This window comes from Oncorhynchus tshawytscha, linkage group LG26 (genome assembly GCF_018296145.1).
Source record: "Oncorhynchus tshawytscha isolate Ot180627B linkage group LG26, Otsh_v2.0, whole genome shotgun sequence".
Lineage (NCBI taxonomy): Eukaryota > Metazoa > Chordata > Actinopteri > Salmoniformes > Salmonidae > Oncorhynchus > Oncorhynchus tshawytscha.
This window is the reverse complement of record NC_056454.1, coordinates 49,545,083-49,570,266: the sequence shown is the minus strand read 5'-3', so window position 1 is coordinate 49,570,266 and position 25,184 is coordinate 49,545,083. Positions and strand designations below refer to the sequence as shown.

Here is a 25,184-nt window from a genome sequence, read left to right as displayed (position 1 = left end):
GATGGTACAACAGCAGGAGAGAGGAAGATGAAGATGGTGCAACGACAGGAGAGAGGAGGAGGAAGATGGTACAACAGCAGGAGAGAGGAAGATGAAGATGGTGCAACGACAGGAGAGAGGAGGAGGAAGATGGTACAACGACAGGAGAGAGGAAGATGGTACAACGACAGGAGAGAGGAGGAGGAAGATGGTACAACGACAGGAGAGAGGAGGAGGAAGATGGTACAACAGCAGGAGAGAGGAAGATGGTACGACAGGAGAGAGGAGGAGGAAGATGGTACAACGACAGGAGAGAGGAAGATGGTACAATGACAGGAGAGAGGAGGAGGAAGATGGTACAACGACAGGAGAGAGGAGGAGGAAGATGGTACAACAGCAGGAGAGAGGAGGAGGAAGATGGTACAACGACAGGAGATGGCATCTAGAATACCTAGAAGGATACCAGTTTTTCCCCTTCGGACTTCAAACTGCAAATCTAGGATGGCATGCCCGTCTCTCTAACCTCTAGGTCACCTAACAGAGGGTTGCTACTCACACTGTAAGTCTTGGCCTCCAGGGGGGAGAGGACCCACTCCAGCAGGGCTGTCCTGCCAGGCTTCACCTCTCCCTGGGGGTTGAGACACTGCAGCACGGGGTGACCAAAGTTATCAGCCGTCAGCTGCTCAAGGGGCTCTGTGTCCACACAGTACTTCAGAGGGACAGCCCCTCCGTTGTACAGCTCATACACCTGTAATACACCAACCAGACACTGTGACGACTCTCCATGATGAAGGGATGAATGTTTACATATCTTGAATTACTCATCATATATATATATATATTGTATTCTTCTGTATCTTAGTCTATGCTGCTCTGACATTACTCATGCATATATTTATATATTCTTAATTTCATTCCTTTACTTAGAGTTGTGTGTATTGGGTATATGTTGTTAGATATTACTGCACTGTTGGCGCTAGAAACACAAGCATTTCGCAATAACATCTGCTACATCTGCTATAAACATGTGTATGTGACCAATACATTTTGATTTGATTTGATTTAGATTTGATGAAGAATTAGCTGAAACTGAGGGTCGTAGTGAATGATACGCTTTGTGGTGTAATTATAACTGTCTTCAAATCCAATTTAAATTCTATTTGTCACATGCGCCAAATACAACGTTACAGTGAAATACTTACTTACAAGCTCTTAGCCAACAATTCAGTTTTAAGAAAATAAAAGTAACAAATAATTAAAAAGAGCAGCAGTAAAATAAGAATAGCGAGGCAGAGGGAAACCACCAAGGTGGGTTCTATACATTGGTGACGGGATGAGGTGAGTTTCCCAACCTTTTACACTGCAAACCAATCACTTATTGTGAAGCCTGAGCAGGGCATTTTTTTTTTGTTGCCCGCTTTGAGGACAATACAGTGCCACTGACACGGCCTGCAACGAAAACATGCGGTCTCTCCTTCACTGCAGCCGAAGTGAGTAAGACATTTAAACGTGTTAACCCTAACTTCCGCGACGCATATAAGGCCCTGCCCCGCCCCCCTTTCGGAAAAGCTGACCACGACTCCATTTTGTTGATCCCTGCCTACAGACAGAAACTAAAACAAGAAGCTCCCACGCTGAGGTCTGTCCAACGCTGGTCCGACCAAGCTGACTCCACACTCCAAGACTGCTTCCATCACGTGGACTGGGAGATGTTTCGTATTGCGTCAGACAACAACATTGACGAATACGCTGATACGGTGTGCGAGTTCATTAGAACGTGCGTTGAAGATGTCGTTCCCATAGCAACGATTAAAACATTCCCTAACCAGAAACCGTGGATTGATGGCAGCATTCGTGTGAAACTGAAGGCACGAACCACTGCTTTTAATCAGGGCAAGGTGTCTGGTAACATGACTGAATACAAACAGTGCAGCTATTCCCTCCGCAAGGCTATCAAACAAGCTAAGCGCCAGTACAGAGACAAAGTAGAATCTCAATTCAACGGCTCAGACACAAGAGGTATGTGGCAGGGTCTACAGTCAATCACGGACTACAGGAAGAAACCCAGCCCAGTCACGGACCAGGATGTCTTGCTCCCAGGCAGACTAAATAACTTTTTGCCCGCTTTGAGGACAATACAGTGCCACTGACACGGCCTGCAACGGAATCATGCGGTCTCTCCTTCACTGCAGCCGAAGTGAGTAAGACATTTAAACGTGTTAACCCTCGCAAGGCTGCAGGCCCAGACGGCATCCCCAGCCGCGCCTCAGAGCATGCGCAGACCAGCTGGCCGGTGTGTTTACGGACATATTCAATCAATCCCTATACCAGTCTGCTGTTCCCACATGCTTCAAGAGGGCCACCATTGTTCCTGTTCCCAAGAAAGCTAAGGTAACTGAGCTAAACGACTACCGCCCCGTAGCACTCACATCCGTCATCATGAAGTGCTTTGAGAGACTAGTCAAGGACCATATCACCTCCACCCTACCTGACACCCTAGACCCACTCCAATTTGCTTACCGCCCAAATAGGTCCACAGACGATGCAATCTCAACCACACTGCACACTGCCCTAACCCATCTGGACAAGAGGAATACCTATGTGAGAATGCTGTTCATCGACTACAGCTCGGCATTCAACACCATAGTACCCTCCAAGCTCGTCATCAAGCTCGAGACCCTGGGTCGCGACCCTGCCCTGTGCAACTGGGTTCTGGACTTCCTGACGGGCCGCCCCCAGGTGGTGAGGGTAGGCAACAACATCTCCTCCCCGCTGATCCTCAACACTGGGGCCCCACAAGGGTGCGTTCTGAGCCCTCTCCTGTACTCCCTGTTCACCCACGACTGCGTGGCCATGCACGCCTCCAACTCAATCATCAAGTTTGCGGACGACATAACAGTGGTAGGCTTGATTACCAACAACGACGAGACGGCCTACAGGGAGGAGGTGAGGGCCCTCGGAGTGTGGTGTCAGGAAAATAACCTCACACTCAACGTCAACAAAACTAAGGAGATGATTGTGGACTTCAGGAAACAGCAGAGGGAACACCCCCATCCACATCGATGGAACAGTAGTGGAGAGGGTAGCAAGTTTTAAGTTCCTCGGCATACACATCACAGACAAACTGAATTGGTCCACTCACACAGACAGCATCGTGAGGAAGGCGCAGCAGCGCTCTTCAACCTCAGGAGGCTGAAGAAATTCGGCTTGTCACCAAAAGCACTCACAAACTTCTACAGATGCACAATCGAGAGCATCCTGGCGGGCTGTATCACCGCCTGGTATGGCAACTGCACCGCCCTCAACCGTAAGGCTCTCCAGAGGGTAGTGAGGTCTGCACAACGCATCACCGGGGGCAAACTACCTGCCCTCCAGGACACCTACACCACCCGATGCTACAGGAAGGCCATAAAGATCATCAAGGACATCAACCACCCGAGCCACTGCCTGTTCACCCCGCTGTCATCCAGAAGGCGAGGTCAGTACAGGTGCATCAAAGCTGGGACCGAGAGACTGAAAAACAGCTTCTATCTCAAGGCCATCAGACTGTTAAACAGCCCACTAACATTGAGTGGCTACTGCCAACACACTGTCAATGACACTGACTCTACTCCAGCCACTTTAATCATGGGAATTGATGGGAAATGATGTAAATATATCACTAGCCACTTTAAACAATGCTACCTTATATAATGTTACTTACCCTACATTATTCATCTCATATGCATACGCAGATACTGTACTCTATATCATCGACTGCATCCTTATGTAATACATGTATCACTAGCCACTTTAACTATGCCACTTGGTTTACATACTCATCTCATATGTATATACTGTACTCGATATCACCTACTGTATCTTGCCTATGCTGCTCTGTACCATCACTCATTCATATATCCTTATGTACATATTCTTTATCCCCTTACACTGTATAAGACAGTAGTTTTTTTGGAATTGTTAGTTAGATTACTTGTTCGTTATTACTGCATTGTCGGAACTAGAAGCACAAGCATTTCGCTACACTCGCATTAACATCTGCTAACCATGTGTATGTGACAAATAAAATTTGATTTGATTTGATTTGAGTCTAACCTGTTTAGGGGGACTGAACCCCCCGATTGGCACTGGGGCAAAGATGTGCTTGGTGCAGGTGAAGTGGAGGTAGTGTCTGTCTCTCTCCACCGTCACTCCTATGAAATTCAACTGCACACAGACAAACAAAACGGAGACCGTCGGTATTATCAGCACGAGATACAGTTTTATTCTATCCTCAGCTCAGACATCTAAAAAGACTGGTTCCCAAGACTACATCTGGTCCTGAATTAACAAACCCAGACATCTAAAAAGACTGGTTCCCAACCGACATCTGGTCCTGAATTAACAAACCCAGACATCTAAAAAGACTGGTTCCCAACCGACATCTAGTCCTGAATTAACAAACCCAGACATCTAAAAAGACTGGTTCCCAAAGACAACATCTGATCCTGAATTAACAAGCAGGTTCAACAGAGAGGTTCCTAGGGAAACTAGAGGTTCCTAGGGAAACCGGCGCATAAAATATGACTGTGCTGTCTCACCAGAATCTCTCTGCCGTGAGACAGCTTGAACAGGACTGGGAGACGGTCAGTACCAACAAAGTCATGTCTGTGAAGAAGAACGACAACAACAAGATGGACAGTATGAAAAGAATATTAAATCTCATCACGTCATTATTTTCTTGAATGATTTATTATTAAGGGCTATTATTTTTTGTTGTGTCTGTGTATCTAACTTCAATAGACGAGTAATTTGGAAGTAGTGCAACATGAGACTAGAGCAGGGAGTGGAGGGGATATGTAGAGATAATAATGGACATACAGTATTTGAAAATAACTGCCCTTCTTCTCGCCTACTGATTGATTTTAACGACTAAAATCGGCCCCCCCCGCAAAAAAAATCAGTTTGGACATTGAATTTCTAAATCTTGATGTGGCAAAAATGTTGCCCACCCCTGGATTAGGGCATACCTGTAGCTAAATGTTGCCCACCCCTAAATTAGAGCATACCTGTAGATAAATGTTGCCCACCCCTGAATTAGAGCATACCTGTAGCTAAATGTTGCCCACCCCTGAATTAGAGCATACCTGTAGCTAAATGTTGCCCACCCCTGAATTAGAGCATACCTGTAGCTAAATGTTGCCCACCCCTGAATTAGAGCATACCTGTAGCTAAATGTTGCCCACCCCTGGATTAGAGCATACCTGTAGCTAAATGTTGCCCACCCCTAAATTAGAGCATACCTGTAGATAAATGTTGGCCACCCCTGAATTAGAGCATACCTGTAGCTAAATGTTGCCCACCCCTGAATTAGAGCATACCTGTAGCTAAATGTTGCCCACCCCTGGATTAGAGCATACCTGTAGCTAAATGTTGCCCACCCCTGAATTAGAGCATACCTGTAGCTAAATGTTGCCCACCCCTGACTTAGAGCATACCTGTAGCTAAATGTTGCCCACCCCTGGATTAGAGCATACCTGTAGCTAAATGTCACTGCCTTCTGCTGTCCTGGGTGTAGTTTACCAGAGCGGGGTGCTATATTAAACAGCCTGTTATCCTGCACCTTCATGTGGTGGAGCTCTGTAGTGCTGAACTCCCCAGTCTCAGCCCAGTACTCAAGCTCTATCTGTTGGTCTTCTGGGAACAGGAACGACCTGGAGGGAGTGGAGGTTAGCATAGAATAGCATAGCTTAGTTTAGAGCATAGCCTAACATAGAAAAGCAAAGCATAACATAGGATAGAAAAGCATAGAACAACATAACATAGCATAATATAGGATAGAAACGCATAGAAACGCATAGAAAAACATAGCATAGAAAAGCATAGCACATCATAACATTGCATAACATAGCATATAAAAGCATAGCACAATATAGCATAGCATAACATAGCATAGCAAAGCATAGCATAACATAGCATATTAGCATAGCATTACAGATACTGACCACTCGACAGGGATGCTCCCAGTGTTCTCAAACATCAGCAGCACATTGGAGGGGTCTGAGCCCAGCGGAGCAGCGCTGAAGTTGAAATCCAACATGGCCGACGTGAAGATGGAGGGACAGCGACGCAGACTGCAGGAGGTGGGGGACAGACACACCTCAACTACACACTGTATATAACTCCAGGCCAATTCCATTCACTGATATTACAAATGTCACAACAGTTCATAGATGGGTGGATAGGGTTTGGTGTCAATTCACATTTCAATTGAGTGTTTTTGGGGGGATTTTCAGTTTGTTCTCTGAATTGACTGAATTGAAAAGGAATTGAATAACTGACTTGAAAAGGAATCGAATGACTGACTTGAAAAGGAATTGAATAACTGACTTGAAAAGGAATGGAATGACTGACTTGAAAAGGAATGGAATGACTGACTTGAAAAGGAATCGAATGACTGACTTGAAAAGGAATCGAATGACTGACTTGAAAAGGAATCGAATGACTGACTTGAAAAGGAATCGAATGACTGACTTGAAAAGGAATCGAATGACTGACTTGAAAAGGAATCGAATGACTGACTTGAAAAGGAATCGAATGACTGACTTGAAAAGGAATCGAATGACTGACTTGAAAAGGAATCGAATGACTGACTTGAAAAGGAATCGAATGACTGACTTGAAAAGGAATTGAATCCAATCCTAAAATGGAATTTACCTCATTTTTGCCTTGCTTCACTCCACAGTCACCGAGAGACTTGTGTTTATCTGACAAAGTTCATAGTCCCTACTAACCCACCTGTGTCTGGTGGGCACCCGGTAGGTGAGCTCCGGAGGGGCGGGGTCTCTCTGCAGGTGGGCGTTGAGGTGTCCCAGAGAAAAGAGGCTCCAGATCTGCAGCTTGCTGAGCCCCTCCACGCTGCAACGCACATCTGTCACCTCCAGGGTGGGGAACACCCCTTCACCCTGCACCTGGCACAGAGCCTGGGGAGCATCCAGCACAGAGCCTGGAGGCAGAGAGAGGGGAGAGAGACAGACAGTCCAAGGACCACAGTCAAACAGCACAGCCAACCACCGGGAGGCAGAGAGAGGGGAGAGAGACAGACAGTCCAAGGACCACAGTCAAACAGCACAGCCAACCACCGGGAGGCAGAGAGAGGAGAAAGAGACAGACAGTCCAAGGACCACAGTCAAACAGCACAGCCAACCACCGGGAGGCAGAGGGAGGAGAGAGACAAAAAGACAAGGGGAGAGGGAAAGGTTAGGAAAATTCTTAAAAACAACCATTACATCACAGTTAGTCATTCAAATCCTGATGCTGGGGACCTACCTGCAGAGCTGAGTGTCTACTGTCTAACAGGGGACCTACCTGCAGAGCTGAGTGTCTGCTGTCTAACAGGGGACCTACCTGCAGAGCTGAGTGTCTGCTGTCTAACAGGGGACCTACCTGCAGAGCTGAGTGTCTACTGTCTAACAGGGGACCTACCTGCAGAGCTGAGTGTCTACTGTCTAACAGGGGAATCTACCTGCAGAGCTGAGTGTCTGCTGTCTAACAGGGGACCTACCTGCAGAGCTGAGTGTCTGCTGTCTAACAGGGGACCTACCTGCAGAGCTGAGTGTCTGCTGTCTAACAGGGGACCTACCTGCAGAGCTGAGTGTCTGCTGTCTAACAGGGGACCTACCTGCAGAGCTGAGTGTCTGCTGTCTAACAGGGGAATCTACCTGCAGAGCTGAGTGTCTACTGTCTAACAGGGGAATCTACCTGCAGAGCTGAGTGTCTGCTGTCTAACAGGGGACCTACCTGCAGAGCTGAGTGTCTACTGTCTAACAGGGGAATCTACCTGCAGAGCTGAGTGTCTGCTGTCTAACAGGGGACCTACCTGCAGAGCTGAGTGTCTGCTGTCTAACAGGGGACCTACCTGCAGAGCTGAGTGTCTGCTGTCTAACAGGGGACCTACCTGCAGAGCTGAGTGTCTGCTGTCTAACAGGGGACCTACCTGCAGAGCTGAGTGTCTGCTGTCTATCAGGGGACCTACCTGCAGAGCTGAGTGTCTACTGTCTAACAGGGGAATCTACCTGCAGAGCTGAGTGTCTGCTGTCTAACAGGGGACCTACCTGCAGAGCTGAGTGTCTGCTGTCTATCAGGGGACTTACCTGCAGAGCTGAGTGTCTGGTGTCTATCAGGGGACCTACCTGCAGAGCTGAGTGTCTGGTGTCTATCAGAGGACTTACCTGCAGAGCTGAGTGTCTGCTGTCTATCAGGGGACCTACCTGCAGAGCTGAGTGTCTGGTGTCTATCAGGGGACTTACCTGCAGAGCTGAGGGTCTGGTATGTGAGGTCCCAGCAGTATCTGGTCCTCCTGGCAGGCCTCACGGTGGAGCGGATCAGCAGCCTGGAGCGAGCTGGGATGGTGCTCTCTCAGAGTCCAGCTCCAGGGCTTTAATACACAGAACAGGATAAAGCTATTAACCACTGAACCTGGAGGAGCTGGAGGAGATGGGTCTGTTATGGGACAGTGAACCTGGAGGAGATGGAGGAGATGGGTCTGTTATGGGACAGTTAACCTGGAAGAGATGGGTCTGTTATGGGACAGTGAACCTGGAAGAGATGGGTCTGTTATGGGACAGTGAACCTGGAAGAGATGGGTCTGTTATGGGACAGTGAACCTGGAAGAGATGGGTCTGTTATGGGACAATGAACCTGGAGGAGATGGGTCTGTTATGGGACAGTGAACCTGGAGGAGATGGGTATGTTATGGGACAGTGAACCTGGAAGAGATGGGTCTGTTATGGGACAATGAACCTGGAGGAGATGGGTCTGTTATGGGACAGTGAACCTGGAGGAGATGGGTCTGTTATGGGACAGTGAACCTGGAAGAGATGGGTCTGTTATGGGACAGTGAACCTGGAAGAGATGGGTCTGTTATGGGACAGTGAACCTGGAAGAGAAGGAGGAGATGGGTCTGTTATGGGACAGTGAACCTGGAGGAGATGGGTCTGTTATGGGACAGTGAACCTGGAGGAGATGGGTCTGTTATGGGACAGTGAACCTGGAAGAGATGGGTCTGTTATGGGACAGTGAACCTGGAAGAGATGGGTCTGTTATGGGACAGTGAACCTGGAAGAGAAGGAGGAGATGGGTCTGTTATGGGACAGTGAACCTGGAGGAGATGGGTCTGTTATGGGACAGTGAACCTGGAAGAGATGGGTCTGTTATGGGACAGTGAACCTGGAGGAGATGGGTCTGTTATGGGACAGTGAACCTGAGAAGGAGGAGATGGGTCTGTGATGGGACAGTGAACCTGGAAGAGATGGGTCTGTTATGGGACAGTGAACCTGGAAGAGATGGGTCTGTTATGGGACAGTGAACCTGGAGGAGATGGGTCTGTTATGGGACAGTGAACCTGGAAGAGATGGGTCTGTGATGGGACAGTGAACCTGGAAGAGATGGGTCTGTTATGGGACAGTGAAGATGGGTCTGTTAGGAGAAGGAGGACATGGGTCTGTTATGGGACAGTGAACCTGGAAGAGATGGGTCTGTTATGGGACAGTGAACCTGGAAGAGATGGGTCTGTTATGGGACAGTGAACCTGGAAGAGAAGGAGGAGATGGGTCTGTTATGGGACATTGAACCTGGAGGAGATGGGTCTGTTATGGGACAGTGAACCTGGAGGAGATGGGTCTGTTATGGGACAGTGAACCTGGAGGAGAAGGAGGACATGGGTCTGTTATGGGACAGTGAACCTGGAGGAGATGGAGGAGATGGGTCTGTTATGGGACAGTGAACCTGGAGGAGAAGGAGGAGATGGGTCTGTTATGGACAGTGAACCTGGAAGAGATGGGTCTGTTATGGGACAGTGAACCTGGAGGAGATGGGTCTGTTATGGGACAGTGAACCTGGAGGAGGAGGAGATGGGTCTGTTATGGGACAGTGAACCTGAGAAGGAGGAGATGGGTCTGTTATGGGACAGTGAACCTGGAGGAGATGGGTCTGTTATGGGACAGTGAACCTGGAAGAGATGGGTCTGTTATGGGACAGTGAACCTGGAGGAGATGGGTCTGTTATGGGACAGTGAACCTGGAAGAGATGGGTCTGTTATGGGACAGTGAACCTGGAGGAGATGGGTCTGTTATGGGACAGTGAACCTGGAGGAGATGGGTCTGTGATGGGACAGTGAACCTGGAAGAGATGGGTCTGTTATGGGACAGTGAACCTGGAAGAGATGGGTCTGTTATGGGACAGTGAACCTGGAGGAGATGGGTCTGTTATGGGACAGTGAACCTGGAAGAGATGGGTCTGTTATGGGACAGTGAACCTGGAAGAGATGGGTCTGTTATGGGACAGTGAACCTGGAAGAGAAGGAGGACATGGGTCTGTTATGGGACAGTGAACCTGGAGGAGATGGAGGAGATGGGTCTGTTATGGGACAGTGAACCTGGAAGAGAAGGAGGAGATGGGTCTGTTATGGACAGTGAACCTGGAAGAGATGGGTCTGTTATGGGACAGTGAACCTGAGGAGATGGGAGATGGGTCTGTTATGGGACAGTGAACCTGGAGGAGAAGGAGGAGATGGGTCTGTTATGGGACAGTGAACCTGGAGGAGATGGAGGAGATGGGTCTGTTATGGGACAGTGAACCTGGAGGAGAAGGAGGAGATGGGTCTGTTATGGAACATTGAACCTGGAAGAGATGGGTCTGTTATGGGACAGTGAACCTGGAGGAGATGGGTCTGTTATGGGACAGTGAACCTGGAGGAGAAGGAGGAGATGGGTCTGTTATGGGACAGTGAACCTGGAGGAGAAGGAGGAGATGGGTCTGTTGGAAGAGATGGGACAGTGAACCTGGAGGAGAAGGAGGAGATGGGTCTGTTATGGGACAGTGAACCTGGAGGAGAAGGAGGAGATGGGTCTGTTATGGGACAGTGAACCTGGAAGAGATGGGTCTGTTATGGGACAGTGAACCTGGAGGAGATGGGTCTGTTATGGGACAGTGAACCTGGAGGAGATGGGTCTGTTATGGGACAGTGAACCTGGAGGAGATGGGTCTGTTATGGGACAGTGAACCTGGAGGAGATGGGTCTGTTATGGGACAGTGAACCTGGAAAGAGATGGGTATGTTATGGGACAGTGAACCTGGAGGAGAAGGAGGAGATGGGTCTGTTATGGGACAGTGAACCTGGAGGAGATGGGTCTGTTATGGGACAGTGAACCTGGAGGAGATGGGTCTGTTATGGGACAGTGAACCTGGAGGAGAAGGAGGAGATGGGTCTGTTATGGGACAGTGAACCTGGAGGAGATGGGTCTGTTATGGGACAGTGAACCTGGAGGAGATGGAAGAGATGGGTCTGTTATGGGACAGTGAACCTGGAGGAGAAGGAGGAGATGGGTCTGTTATGGGACAGTGAACCTGGAGGAGAAGGAGATGGGTCTGTTATGGGACAGTGAACCTGGAGGAGATGGAAGAGATGGGTCTGTGATGGGACAGTGAACCTGGAAGAGATGGGTCTGTTATGGGACAGTGAACCTGGAGGAGTTTTGGCCAAAGACAGACTGCAGTGGCAGACGATGTTTGTGGCTTTATGAAGAGGGTTTAGTAAGTAAGTAAGCTGAACAAAAACAGAACAGAGTCACAGTGTGGTGTGACCGGGAGTTTCAAGCCAATCACATCGCCTCTCAGCTGCACTAGCGAGCTCGGCTACACTGCCGTACTCCCCATCCCCCTACAGCAGTGGTACATACGGTGGAGAACGCAGGTACACCACCGCCCCACCACACATGGTGGCACCACCAGTATGAAGTAACGGTAGTAGTCTCAGCAGCATGTCCACGTTGGCACGATGCGGGCTATAATATCAGTCCCATGTAGGCTGCCAACATCATGGGCAATGCACCTGTGATATGAGGTTGTATCGTCTGGCTGAATGCACTACAGATAAGTCACTACGGATAAGTCACTACAGATAAGTCACTACGGATAAGTCACTACTGATAAGTCACTACAGATAAGTCACTACGGATAAGTCGCTACGGATAAGTCACTACTGATAAGTCCCTACGGATAAGTCACTACTGATAAGTCGCTACGGATAAGTCACTACTGATAAGTCGCTACGGATAAGTCACTACTGATAAGTCGCTACTGATAAGAGCATCTGCTAAATGACTCAATGATTGAAGATAAACTGTTAAGTCATATGTGGCGTAACACTTACTCATCATTGGAAGTGTACAAGAGCACCAAACTGGGCATCACACAACAAAAGACTGGAACGACGCTCTCAGTAACTCAGTAAGTCAGTAAATCAGTAAGTCAGTAACTCAGTAAGTCAGTAACTCAGTAAGTCAGTAACTCAGTAAGTCAGTAACTCAGTAACTCAGTAAATCAGTAAGTCAGTCAGTAACTCAATAACTCAGTAAGTCAGTAACTCAGTAAGTCAGTAACTCAGTAACTCAGTAAATCAGTAAGTCAGTCAGTAACTCAATAACTCAGTAAGGCAGTAACTCGGTAAATCAGTAAGTCAGTAACTCAGTAAGTCAGTAACTCAGTAAATCAGTAAGTCAGTAAGTCAGTAAGTCAGTAACTCAGTAACAGTTGCACAAAACAGTACAAACATTCTAATGAGCCCCCGCCTCTAGCTAGGCTTGGTGTGGGCTGGCCGTGCTGGGCTTGGTGTGGGCTGGCCGTGCTGGGCTTGGTGTGGGCTGGCCGTGCTGGGCTTGGTGTGGGCTGGCCGTGTTGGGCTTGGTGTGGGCTGGCCGTGCTGGGCTTGGTGTGGGTTGGTTGTGTTGGGCTTGGTGTGGGCTGGCCGTGCTGGGCTTGGTGTGGGCTGGCCGTGCTGGGCTTGGTGTGGGCTGGCCGTGCTGGGCTTGGTGTGGGCTGGCCGTGTTGTGCTTGGTGTGGGCTGGTTGTGTTGGGCTGGCCGTGCTGGGCTTGGTGTGGGCTGGCCGTGTTGTGCTTGGTGTGGGCTGGTTGTGTTGGGCTTGGTGTGGGCTGGCCGTGCTGGGCTTGGTGTGGGCTGGCCGTGTTGTGCTTGGTGTGGGCTGATTGTGTTGGGCTTGGTGTGGGCTGGCCGTGCTGGGCTTGGTGTGGGCTGGTTGTGTTGGGCTTGGTGTGGGCTGGCCGTGCTGTGCTTGGTGTGGGCTGGCCGTGTTGTGCTTGGTGTGGGCTGGTTGTGTTGGGCTTGGTGTGGGCTTGCCGTGTTGTGCTTGGTGTGGGCTGGCCGTGTTGTGCTTGGTGTGGGCTGGTTGTGTTGGGCTTGGTGTGGGCTGGTTGTGTTGGGCTTGGTGTGGGCTGGCCGTGTTGTGCTTGGTGTGGGCTGGCCGTGTTGGGCTTGGTGTGGGCTGGCCGTGTTGTGCTTGGTGTGGGCTGGCCGTGTTGGGCTGGCCGTGTTGGGCTTGGTGTGGGCTGGTTGTGTTGGGCTTGGTGTGGACTGGTTGCGTTGGGCTTGGTGTGGGCTGGTTGTGTTGGGCTTGGTGTGGGCTGGCCCGTGTGGGCTGGTGTGGGTTGGTGTGGGCCGGCCGGTGTTGGCTTGTTGTGGGCTGGCCGTGTTGGGCTTGGTGTGTGCTGGTTGTGTTGGGCTTGGTGTGGGCTGGCCCGTGTTGGCTCGGTGTGGGTTGGTGTGGGCCGGCCGGTGTTGGCTTGTTGTGGGCTGGCCGTGTTGGGCTTGGTGTGTGCTGGTTGTGTTGGGCTTGGTGTGTGCTGGTTGTGTTGGGCTTGGTATTGACTTGGTGTGGGCTGGTTGTGTTGGGCTTGGTGTGGGCTGGCCCGTGTTGGCTTGGTGTGGGCTGGTTGTTGGCTTGGTGTGGGATGGTTGTGTTGGGCTTGGTGTTGACTTGGCGTGGGCTGGTTGTTGGGCTTGGTGTTGACTTGGTGTGGGCTGGTTGTTGGGCTTGGTGTTGACTTGGCGTGGGCTGGTTGTTGGGCTTGGTGTTGACTTGGTGTGGGCTAGTTGTGTTGGGCTTGGTGTTGACTTGGCGTGGGCTAGTTGTGTTGGGCTTGGTGTTGACTTGGCGTGGGCTGGTTGTTGGGCTTGGTGTTGACTTGGTGTGGGCTGGTTGTTGGGCTTGGTGTTAACTTGGCGTGGGCTGGTTGTTGGGCTTGGTGTTGACTTGGTGTGGGCTGGTTGTTGGGCTTGGTGTTGACTTGGCGTGGGCTGGTTGTTGGGCTTGGTGTTGACTTGGTGTGGGCTAGCCTGTGCCCACCTTGCCCCCTGAATACCTACATGGGGCCAATGGGGTCATGTTGGCTGGGAGGAGTATGTAGCTTGGTCTGGGTAGGATAGCTCAAATAGTCTATTGATTCTGTCTCGGATTGGTTGTCTTTGCGGAGGGGGAGGAGCATGGTTGGGAAGGCATTTGTGTAAAGTAACAGAGATGTGGCAGTAGAGGTTCAATACATGGAGAGAGAGAGAAGATTTCAGGATGTTGTACCAACTCTGTGAGATCTCAGGGGTATCTCATACATACCAACAGGGTCTTTCTCCTGTGAGTTCTCAGGGGTATCTCATACGTACCAACAGGGTCTTTCTCCTGTGAGTTCTCAGGGGTATCTCATACATACCAACAGGGTCTTTCTCCTGTGAGATCTCAGGGTATCTCATACATACCAACAGGGTCTTTCTCCTGTGAGATCTCAGGGGTATCTCATACGTACCAACAGGGTCTTTCTCCTGTGAGTTCTCAGGGGTATCTCATACGTACCAACAGGGTCTTTCTTCTGTGAGTTCTCAGGCAACCCCGGGTCTAGCAGGCTCTGTTGTACAGCCAAACAGAAGCTGACAGAACAGGAACCGTTGTTGATGAGAGGCACCTCGAAGGACCTACAGTCTCCCACCAACACCTCCCCCAGATTCAGCACCCCATGCTCTGCCTGGAGAGAGAAAGAACCAATTACACAGAGTTTCCACCACAGACACTAACACAATTCACCTGGGGGGGTGTCTGAGGAGACTAACACCTGGATGGATCCTTTGGAGGCCATGCCCACTACTTTCAGGGGGAGGCGGGACTTCCTGCATCCGGGCGTCTGGATTGGCCAGAAGGTCAGGTTGGGCTTCAAATTATAAACCATTTCCTCAAAAGGGGTGAAGGACCACGTCTGCACCTGGGAGGAGGAAAATCACAACCTCTACTTAACCAACACTCAACGTCCACTCAACCTCTACTTAACCAACACTCAACCTCTACTTAACCAACACTCAACCTCCACTCAACCTCTACTTAACCAACACTCAACCTCCACTCAACCCCTACTTAACCAACACTCAACCTCCACTCAACCTCTACTTAACCAACACTCAACCTCCACTCAACCTCTACTCAACCTCCACTCAACCTCAACTTAACCAACACTCAACCATACTGTCTAAACCTAACCACTCTGCTAACCCTACTGCCTAAACCTAACCTAACCACTCTGTTAACCCTACTGTCTAAACCTAACCACTCTGCTAACCCTACTGTCTAAACCTAACCTAACCACTCTGTTAACCCTACTGTCTAAACCTAACCACTTTTCTAACCCTACTGCCTAAACCTAACCACTCTGCTAACCCTACTGCCTAATCCTAACCTTAACCACTCTGCTAACCCTACTGACTAAACCTAACCTTAACCACTCTGCTAACCCTACTGCCTAAACCTAACCTTAACCACTCTGCTAACCCTACTGACTAAACCTAACCACTCTGCTAACCCTACTGCCTAAACCTAACCTTAACCACTCTGCTAACCCTACTGTCTAAACCTAACCTTAACCACTCTGCTAACCCTACTGTCTAAACCTAACCTTAACCACTCTGCTAACCCTACTGCCTAAACCTATCCACTCTGCTAACCCTACTGCCTAAACCTAACCACTCTGCTAACCCTACTGACTAAACCTAACCTTAACCACTGTTAACCCTACTGTCTAAACCTAACCACTCTGCTAACCCTACTGCCTAAACCTAACCACTCTGCTAACCCTACTGACTAAACCTAACCTTAACCACTCTGTTAACCCTACTGCCTAAACCTAACCTTAACCACTCTGTTAACCCTACTGCCTAAACCTATCCTCTCTGCTAACCCTACTGCCTAAAACTAACCTTAACCACTCTGCTAACCCTACTGCCTAAACCTAACCTTAACCACTCTGCTAACCCTACTGTCTAAACCTAACAACTCTGCTAACCCTACTGTCTAAACCTAACCTTAACCACTCTGCTAACCCTACAGTCTAAACCTAACCTTAACCACTCTGCTAACCCTACTGCCTAAACCTAACCACTCTGCTAACCCTACTGCCTAAACCTAACCACTCTGCTAAACCTACTGCCTAAACCTAACCACTCTGCTAACCCTAATGACTAAACCTAACCTTAACCACTGTTAACCCTACTGCCTAAACCTAACCACTCTGCTAACCCTACTGCCTAAACCTAACCTTAACCACTCTGCTAACCCTACTGTCTAAACCTTAACCACTCTGCTAACCCTACTGACTAAACTGACCACTCTGCTAACCCTACTGCCTAAACCTAACCCTAACCACCAGCTAACCCTACTGTCTAAACCTTAACCACTCTGCTAACCCTACTGTCTAAACCTAACCTTAACCACTCTGCTAACCCTACTGCCTAAACCTAACCACTCTGCTAACCCTACTGACTAAACCTAACCACTCTGCTAACCCTACTGTCTAAACCTAACCTTAACCACTCTGCTAACCCTACTGTCTAAACCTTAACCACTCTGCTAACCCTACTGTCTAAACCTAACCTTAACCACTCTGCTAACCCTACTGTCTAAACCTAACCACTCTGCTAACCCTACTGTCTAAACCTTAACCACTCTGCTAACCCTACTGTCTAAACCTAACCTTAACCACTCTGCTAACCCTACTGCCTAAACCTAACCACTCTGCTAACCCTACTGCCTAAACCTAACCACTCTGCTAACCCTACTGTCTAAACCTAACCTTAACCACTCTGCTAACCCTACTGTCTAAACCTAACCACTCTGCAAACCCTACTGTCTAAACCTAACCTTAACCACTCTGCTAACCCTACTGTCTAAACCTAACCACTCTGCTAACCCTACTGTCTCTGCTAAAACCTTAACCACTCTGCTAACCCTACTGTCTAAACATAACCAACATTCTGCTAACCCTACTGTCTAAACCTAACCACTCTGCTAACCCTACTGCCTAAACCTAACCACTCTGCTAACCCTACTGACTAAACCTAACCTTAACCACTCTGCTAACCCTACTGACTAAACCTAACCTTAACCACTCTGCTAACCCTACTGCCTAAACCTAACCACTCTGCTAACCCTACTGCCTAAACCTAACCACTCTGCTAACCCTACTGCCTAAACCTAACCACTCTGCTAACCCTACTGCCTAAACCTAACCACTCTGCTAACCCTACTGCCTAAACCTAACCTTAACCACTCTGCTAACCCTACTGTCTAAACCTTAACCACTCTGCTAACCCTACTGACTAAACGTGACCACTCTGCTAACCCTACTGCCTAAACCTAACCTAACCACTCAGCTAACCCTACTGTCTAAACCTTAACCACTCTGCTAACCCTACTGTCTAAACCTAACCTTAACCACTCTGCTAACCCTACTGCCTAAACCTAACCACTCTGCTAACCCTACTGACTAAACCTAACCACTCTGCTAACCCTACTGTCTAAACCTAACCTTAACCACTCTGCTAACCCTACTGTCTAAAAACCTTAACCACTCTGCTAACCCTACTGTCTAAACCTAACCTTAACCACTCTGCTAACCCTACTGTCTAAACCTAACCACTCTGCTAACCCTACCTAAACCCCTAACCACTCTGCTAACCCTACTGTCTAAACCTAACCTTAACCACTCTGCTAACCCTACTGTCTAAACCTAACCACTCTGCTAACCCTACTGTCTAAACCTAACCTGCTAACCACTCTGCTAACCTTAACCCCTACTAACCCTACCTAAACCTAACCACTCTGCTAACCCTACTGCCTAAACCTTAACCACTCTGCTAACCCTACTGTCTAAACCTAACCACTCTGCTAACCCTACTGTCTAAACCTAACCACTCTGCTAACCCTACTGTCTAAAAACCTTAACCACTCTGCTAACCCTACCCTAACCACTGCTAACCCTACTGTCTAAACCTAACCTTAACCACTCTGCTAACCCTACTGCCTAAACCTAACCACTCTGCTAACCCTACTGCCTAAACCTTAACCACTCTGCTAACCCTACTGTCTAAACCTAACCTTAACCACTCTGCTAACCCTACTGTCTAAAAACCTTAACCACTCTGCAAACCCTACTGTCTAAACCTAACCTTAACCACTCTGCTAACCCTACTGTCTAAACCTAACCACTCTGCTAACCCTACTGTCTAAACCTTAACCACTCTGCTAACCCTACTGTCTAAACCTCAACATTCTCCTAACCCTACTGTCTAAACCTTAACCACTCTACTGTCTAAACCTAACCACTCTGCTAACCCTACTGCCTAAACCTAACCACTCTGCTAACCCTACTGACTAAACCTAACCTTAACCACTCTGCTAACCCTACTGACTAAACCTAACCTTAACCACTCTGCTAACCCTACTGCCTAAACCTAACCACTCTGCTAACCCTACTGCCTAAACCTAACCACTCTGCTAACCCTACTGCCTAAACCTGACCACTCTGCTAACCCTACTGCCTAAACCTAACCACTCTGCTAACCCTACTGCCTAAACCTAACCACTCTGCTAACCCTACTGCCTAAACCTAACCTTAACCACTCTGCTAACCCTACTGTCTAAACCTTAACCACTCTGCTAACCCTACTGACTAAACGTGACCACTCTGCTAACCCTACTGCCTAAACCTAACCTAACCACTCAGCTAACCCTACTGTCTAAACCTTAACCACTCTGCTAACCCTACTGTCTAAACCTAACCTTAACCACTCTGCTAACCCTACTGCCTAAACCTAACCACTCTGCTAACCCTACTGACTAAACCTAACCACTCTGCTAACCCTACTGTCTAAACCTAACCTTAACCACTCTGCTAACCCTACTGTCTAAACCTAACCACTCTGCTAACCCTACTGTCTAAACCTAACCTTAACCACTCTGCTAACCCTACTGTCTAAACCTAACCACTCTGCTAACCCTACTGTCTAAACCTAACCACTCTGCTAACCCTACTGTCTACACCTAACCTTAACCACTCTGCTAACCCTACTGTCTAAACCTTAACCACTCTGCTAACCCTACTGTCTAAACCTAACCTTAACCACTCTGCTAACCCTACTGCCTAAACCTAACCACTCTGCTAACCCTACTGCCTAAACCTTAACCACTCTGCTAACCCTACTGTCTAAACCTAACCACTCTGCTAACCCTACTGTCTAAACCTAACCACTCTGCTAACCCTACTGTCTAAACCTAACCTTAACCACTCTGCTAACCCTACTGTCTAAACCTAACCACTCTGCTAACCCTACTGTCTAAACCTAAACCTAACCACTCTGCTAACCCTACTGTCTAAACCTAACCTTAACCACTCTGCTAACCCTACTGTCTAAACCTTAACCACTCTGCTAACCCTACTGTCTAAAAACCTTAACCACTCTGCCAACCCTACTGTCTAAACCTAACCACTCTGCTAACCCTACTGTCTAAACCTTAACCACTCTGCTAACCCTACTGTCTAAACCTAACCTTAACCACTCTGCTAACCCTACTGTCTAAACCTTAACCACTCTGCTAACCCTACTGTCTAAACCTAACCACTCTGCTAACCCTACTGTCTAAACCTTAACCACTCTGCTAACCCTACTGCCTAAACCTAACCACTCTGCTAACCCTACTGCCTAAACCTGACCACTCTGCTAACCCTACTGCCTAAACCTAACCACTCTGCTAACCCTACTGCCTAAACCTAACCACTCTGCTAACCCTACTGCCTAAACCTAACCTTAACCACTCTGCTAACCCTACTGTCTAAACCTGCTAACCCTACTGACTAACCACTCTGCTAACCCTACTGTCTAAACCTTAACCACTCTGCTAACCCTACTGTCTAAACCTAACCTTAACCACTCTGCTAACCCTACTGCCTAAACCTAACCACTCTGCTAACCCTACTGACTAAACCTAACCACTCTGCTAACCCTACTGCCTAAACCTAACCTTAACCACTCTGCTAACCCTACTGACTAAACCTAACCACTCTGCTAACCCTACTGCCTAAACCTAACCTAACCACTCTGCTAACCCTACTGCCTAAACCTAACCTAACCACTCTGCTAACCCTACTGACTAAACCTAACCACTCTGCTAACCCTACTGCCTAAACCTAACCTAACCACTCTGCTAACCCTACTGCCTAAACCTAACCTAACCACTCTGCTAACCCTACTGACTAAACCTAACCACTCTGCTAACCCTACTGCCTAAACCTAACCTAACCACTCTGCTAACCCTACTGACTAAACCTAACCACTCTGCTAACCCTACTGCCTAAACCTAACCTTAACCACTCTGCTAACCCTACTGACTAAACCTAACCACTCTGCTAACCCTACTGTCTAAACCTAACCACTCTGCTAACCCTACTGACTAAACCTAACCACTCTGCTAACCCTACTGTCTAAACCTAACCTTAACCACTCTGCTAACCCTACTGACTAAACCTAACCACTCTGCTAACCCTACTGTCTAAAAACCTAACCACTCTGCTAACCCTACTGACTAAACCTAACCACTCTGCTAACCCTACTGTCTAAACCTAACCTTAACCACTCTGCTAACCCTACTGACTAAACCTATCCACTCTGCTAACCCTACTGTCTAAACCTAACCTTAACCACTCTGCTAACCCTACTGCCTAAACCTAACCACTCTGCTAACCCTACTGCCTAAACCTAACCACTCTGCTAACCCTACTGCCTAAACCTAACCTTAACCACTCTGCTAACCCTACTGTCTAAACCTTAACCACTCTGCTAACCCTACTGACTAAACCTGACCACTCTGCTAACCCTACTGCCTAAACCTAACCTAACCACTCTGCTAACCCTACTGTCTAAACCTTAACCACTCTGCTAACCCTACTGTCTAAACCTAACCTTAACCACTCTGCTAACCCTACTGCCTAAACCTAACCACTCTGCTAACCCTACTGACTAAACCTAACCACTCTGCTAACCCTACTGCCTAAACCTAACCTTAACCACTCTGCTAACCCTACTGACTAAACCTAACCACTCTGCTAACCCTACTGCCTAAACCTAACCTAACCACTCTTCTAACCATACTGCCTAAACCTAACCTAACCACACTGACTAAACCTGACCACTCTGCTAACCCTACTGCCTAAACCTAACCTAACCACTCTGCTAACCCTACTGTCTAAACCTTAACCACTCTGCTAACCCTACTGTCTAAACCTAACCTTAACCACTCTGCTAACCCTACTGCCTAAACCTAACCACTCTGCTAACCCTACTGACTAAACCTAACCACTCTGCTAACCCTACTGCCTAAACCTAACCTTAACCACTCTGCTAACCCTACTGACTAAAAACCTAACCACTCTGCTAACCCTACTGCCTAAACCTAACCTAACCACTCTTAAACCTAACCTAACCATACTGCCTAAACCTAACCTAACCACTCTGCTAACCCTGACTAAACCTAACCACTCTGCTAACCCTACTGCCTAAACCTAACCTAACCACTCTGCTAACCCTACTGCCTAAACCTAACCTAACCACTCTGCTAACCCTACTGACTAAACCTAACCACTCTGCTAACCCTACTGCTAACCTAACCAAACCTAACCTAACCACTCTGCTAACCCTACTGACTAAACCTAACCACTCTGCTAACCCTACTGCCTAAACCTAACCTTAACCACTCTGCTAACCCTACTGACTAAACCTAACCACTCTGCTAACCCTACTGTCTAAACCTAACCACTCTGCTAACCCTACTGACTAAACCTAACCACTCTGCTAACCCTACTGCCTAAACCTAACCTAACCACTCTGCTAACCCTACTAAACCTAACCACTCTGCTAACCCTACCTAAACCTAACCACTCTGCTAACCCTACTGACTAAACCTAACCACTCTGCTAACCCTACTGCCTAAACCAAACCTAACCACTCTGCTAACCCTACTGTCTAAACCTTAACCACTCTGCAAACCCTACTGTCTAAACCTAACCACTCTGCTAACCCTACTGACTAAACCTAACCACTCTGCTAACCCTACTGCCTAAACCTAACCTTAACCACTCTGCTAACCCTACTGACTAAACCTAACCACTCTGCTAACCCTACTGTCTAAACCTAACCACTCTGCTAACCCTACTGACTAAACCTAACCACTCTGCTAACCCTACTGTCTAAACCTAACCTTAACCACTCTGCTATATATATATTTAGCCAATTTGACTTTGCAGCTGCGCCATCTAGCAGAAATCACCCAGTTCTGCCTCCAGAGAAAGATTCTTGACAATAAAGGTCAACCTGCGTCCCACCAGCCCCTCTCTTTCTCTCACCATGGTCTCATTGGGCTGCAGGACTCCCGTGTCAGGCGCCACAGAGATGACACGTTGGTCAGGTCCAGGGATCCTCCAGTGGAACCTCAGAGGTAACCTGGTCAGGTTCCTGACCCTGTAGGGGCTTTGGGAGCGGGAGCCCACCGCCGTGGGTTTGAAGAACAGACTACCTTCTCCTTCCAGAGACAGGCAAGGCTTCTCTACCACACTCACCACCGACAGCTCCTACAAGGCAGTACAGACAGCCACACACACCCCCCCCCCCAGAGCAACACTTTGTTAACGGGAATCAGCCATATTGTACCAAGGCGTTTCTAAAGCAGATTTATTCATCTTGATCACAAAATGGAGTCGTCCTTATTGATCCAAGGTTCTTTATAGATCAGTGTTTCTGTGCAGAAACGTGCTCAGGTTGATCCTCCTCGAACACACCAACTGTCTGAAAAGGATCTATGGCACAAGCCTGCTGTGACTAGGACTGTGGTACCTGGGTGTGCTTGGGACTGGCATTGAAGTGCAGGGTGAAGGGTAGCTTGGCAGGGCAGTCTTCTGCCGGGGTGGTCCTGAGGGTGAGAATCTGGTGGTGTCCAGGTTGGACCAGGCCGCTGGTGGGCCGCACAGACACCGAAGGACACTCCTCTGGGTCCAGCCTGAACACCAAGGGTAGGTCTCCCATGTTCTCCAGGAGCACAGTCCTGTAGGAGACCAGGCTCAGAGCAGGGAAGACCTGGATAGAAAGGAAGAGGAGGATGAAGAAGATGCCTTTATTCCAGACTTTCCTGAACGTTCGTTCTGAACAAGACCTTGGAGTACGCTAGCGTGAGACGAATCGAGATATGATTGTGTGAGGACAGTTGACGGTGCTATGTCTGTACTCACCACTCGGGGGCGCTGCAAGGAGAACCGGGGGATGAAGTGCTCCCGGCCAGGCTGGAAGGAGTGTCCAATGACCCGGACTGTGACACACCAGGGAGGGCACAAGGTACGGTCCTCTACCTGACGATGGTCCCTCAACACCTGGAGAAAGAGGTGGGGCAAAAATAGAGCTGTTTCACTACCTGTACAGGTCTGTCTTGAAATTTTTTTTTTTTAAATAAAGAGTTTATCTTAATAAGATCAAAGCAGGGAATAAGAAAAACCTAAACCGAAATAATAAATAAAAAATGTTTAATGACCTTGTAGAGAGCGAAGCACTCTAGCTGTGCCCCATGGAAGGTGTTGTGCTGCTTGGGTGTGTAGCTGACTCTGAAAGCAGTCGACTTCAGGGGTCCCAGATCACATGACGAGGGTGTGACGGAGAAGGAGGAGTTAGGAGCCGGGGTCCAGATCAAGCTGAGCTTGCCCTTGGTGTGATTGGAGAGAGTCACAGACTGCGAGGTAGAGACGGAGCCATTGTGGAACAGCAACTCTGGGGGATCCACTGTGATGTGGGAACTGTTGGACCCCTCACCTCTGCCTCCTAGCTCAGCCTCCGCCTTGCCCCCTGCACAGCCTTGGTAATATTCCTCCATAGGGCTCATCTCTGGCACAGCAGCAGGATCCTAGAAACACACTTGTTTTATTATAGGGCTCTTCTCTGGCACAGCAGCAGGATCCTAGAAACACACTTGTTTTATTATAGGGCTCTTCTCTGGCACAGCAGCAGGATCCTAGAAACACACTTGTTTTATTATAGGGCTCTTCTCTGGCACAGCAGCAGGATCCTAGAAAACAGTTTTATTATAGGGGTAACCTCTGGCACAGCAGCAGGATCCTAGAAAGACACTTGTTTTATTATAGGGCTCTTCTCTGGCACAGCAGCAGGATCCTAGAAAGAGTGTAGGGGTGGCAGGTAACCTAGTGGTTAGAGTGTAGAGGAGGCAGGTAACCTAGTGGTTAGAGTGTAGGGGCGGCAGGTAACCTAGTGGTTAGAGTGTAGAGGAGGCAGGTAACCTAGTGGTTAGAGTGTAGAGGAGGCAGGTAACCTAGTGGTTAGAGTGTAGAGGAGGCAGGTAACCTAGTGGTTAGAGTGTAGGGGTGGCAGGTAACCTAGTGGTTAGAGTGTAGAGGAGGCAGGTAACCTAGTGGTTAGAGTGTAGGGGCGGCAGGTAACCTAGTGGTTAGAGTGTAGAGGAGGCAGGTAACCTAGTGGTTAGAGTGTAGGGAGGCAGGTAACCTAGTGGTTAGAGTGTAGAGGAGGCAGGTAACCTAGTGGTTAGAGTGTAGAGGAGGCAGGTGGCCTAGTGGTTAGAGTGTAGGGGTGGCAGGTAACCTAGTGGTTAGAGTGTAGGGGTGGCAGGTAACCTAGTGGTTAGAGTGTAGAGGAGGCAGGTAACCTAGTGGTTAGAGTGTAGGGGTGGCAGGTAACCTAGTGGTTAGAGTGTAGAGGAGGCAGGTAACCTAGTGGTTAGAGTGTAGAGGAGGCAGGTGGCCTAAGTGGTTAGAGTGTAGGGAGGGAGGCAGGTGGCCTAGTGGTTAGTTAGAGTGTGTAGAGGGAGGCAGGTAACCTAGTGGTTAGAGTGTAGGGGTGGCAGGTAACCTAGTGGTTAGAGTGTAGGGGTGGCAGGTAACCTAGCGGTTAGAGTGTAGGGGCGGCAGGTAACTAATTGGTTAGAGTGTAGGGGTGGCAGGTAGCCTAGTGGTTAGAGTGTAGAGGAGGCAGGTGGCCTAGTGGTTAGAGTGTA

At 48.7% G+C, this 25,184-nt stretch overlaps 1 protein-coding gene across 1 annotated transcript in view; it reads right to left on the bottom strand.

The window, feature by feature from the left end:
- LOC112224979 (cilia- and flagella-associated protein 65) overlaps positions 1–25,184 on the bottom strand; it is a 77,792-nt gene that overhangs the window by 29,560 nt on the left and 23,048 nt on the right. Inside the window, 14 exon segments of the mRNA XM_042306382.1 lie at positions 536–727; positions 4,075–4,185; positions 4,560–4,626; positions 5,496–5,672; positions 5,964–6,092; positions 6,757–6,964; positions 8,268–8,368; positions 8,371–8,395; positions 14,658–14,826; positions 14,914–15,060; positions 22,522–22,746; positions 23,009–23,248; positions 23,401–23,538; positions 23,697–24,062. Coding sequence (XP_042162316.1) covers positions 536–727; positions 4,075–4,185; positions 4,560–4,626; positions 5,496–5,672; positions 5,964–6,092; positions 6,757–6,964; positions 8,268–8,368; positions 8,371–8,395; positions 14,658–14,826; positions 14,914–15,060; positions 22,522–22,746; positions 23,009–23,248; positions 23,401–23,538; positions 23,697–24,062 — 2,295 coding nt within the window.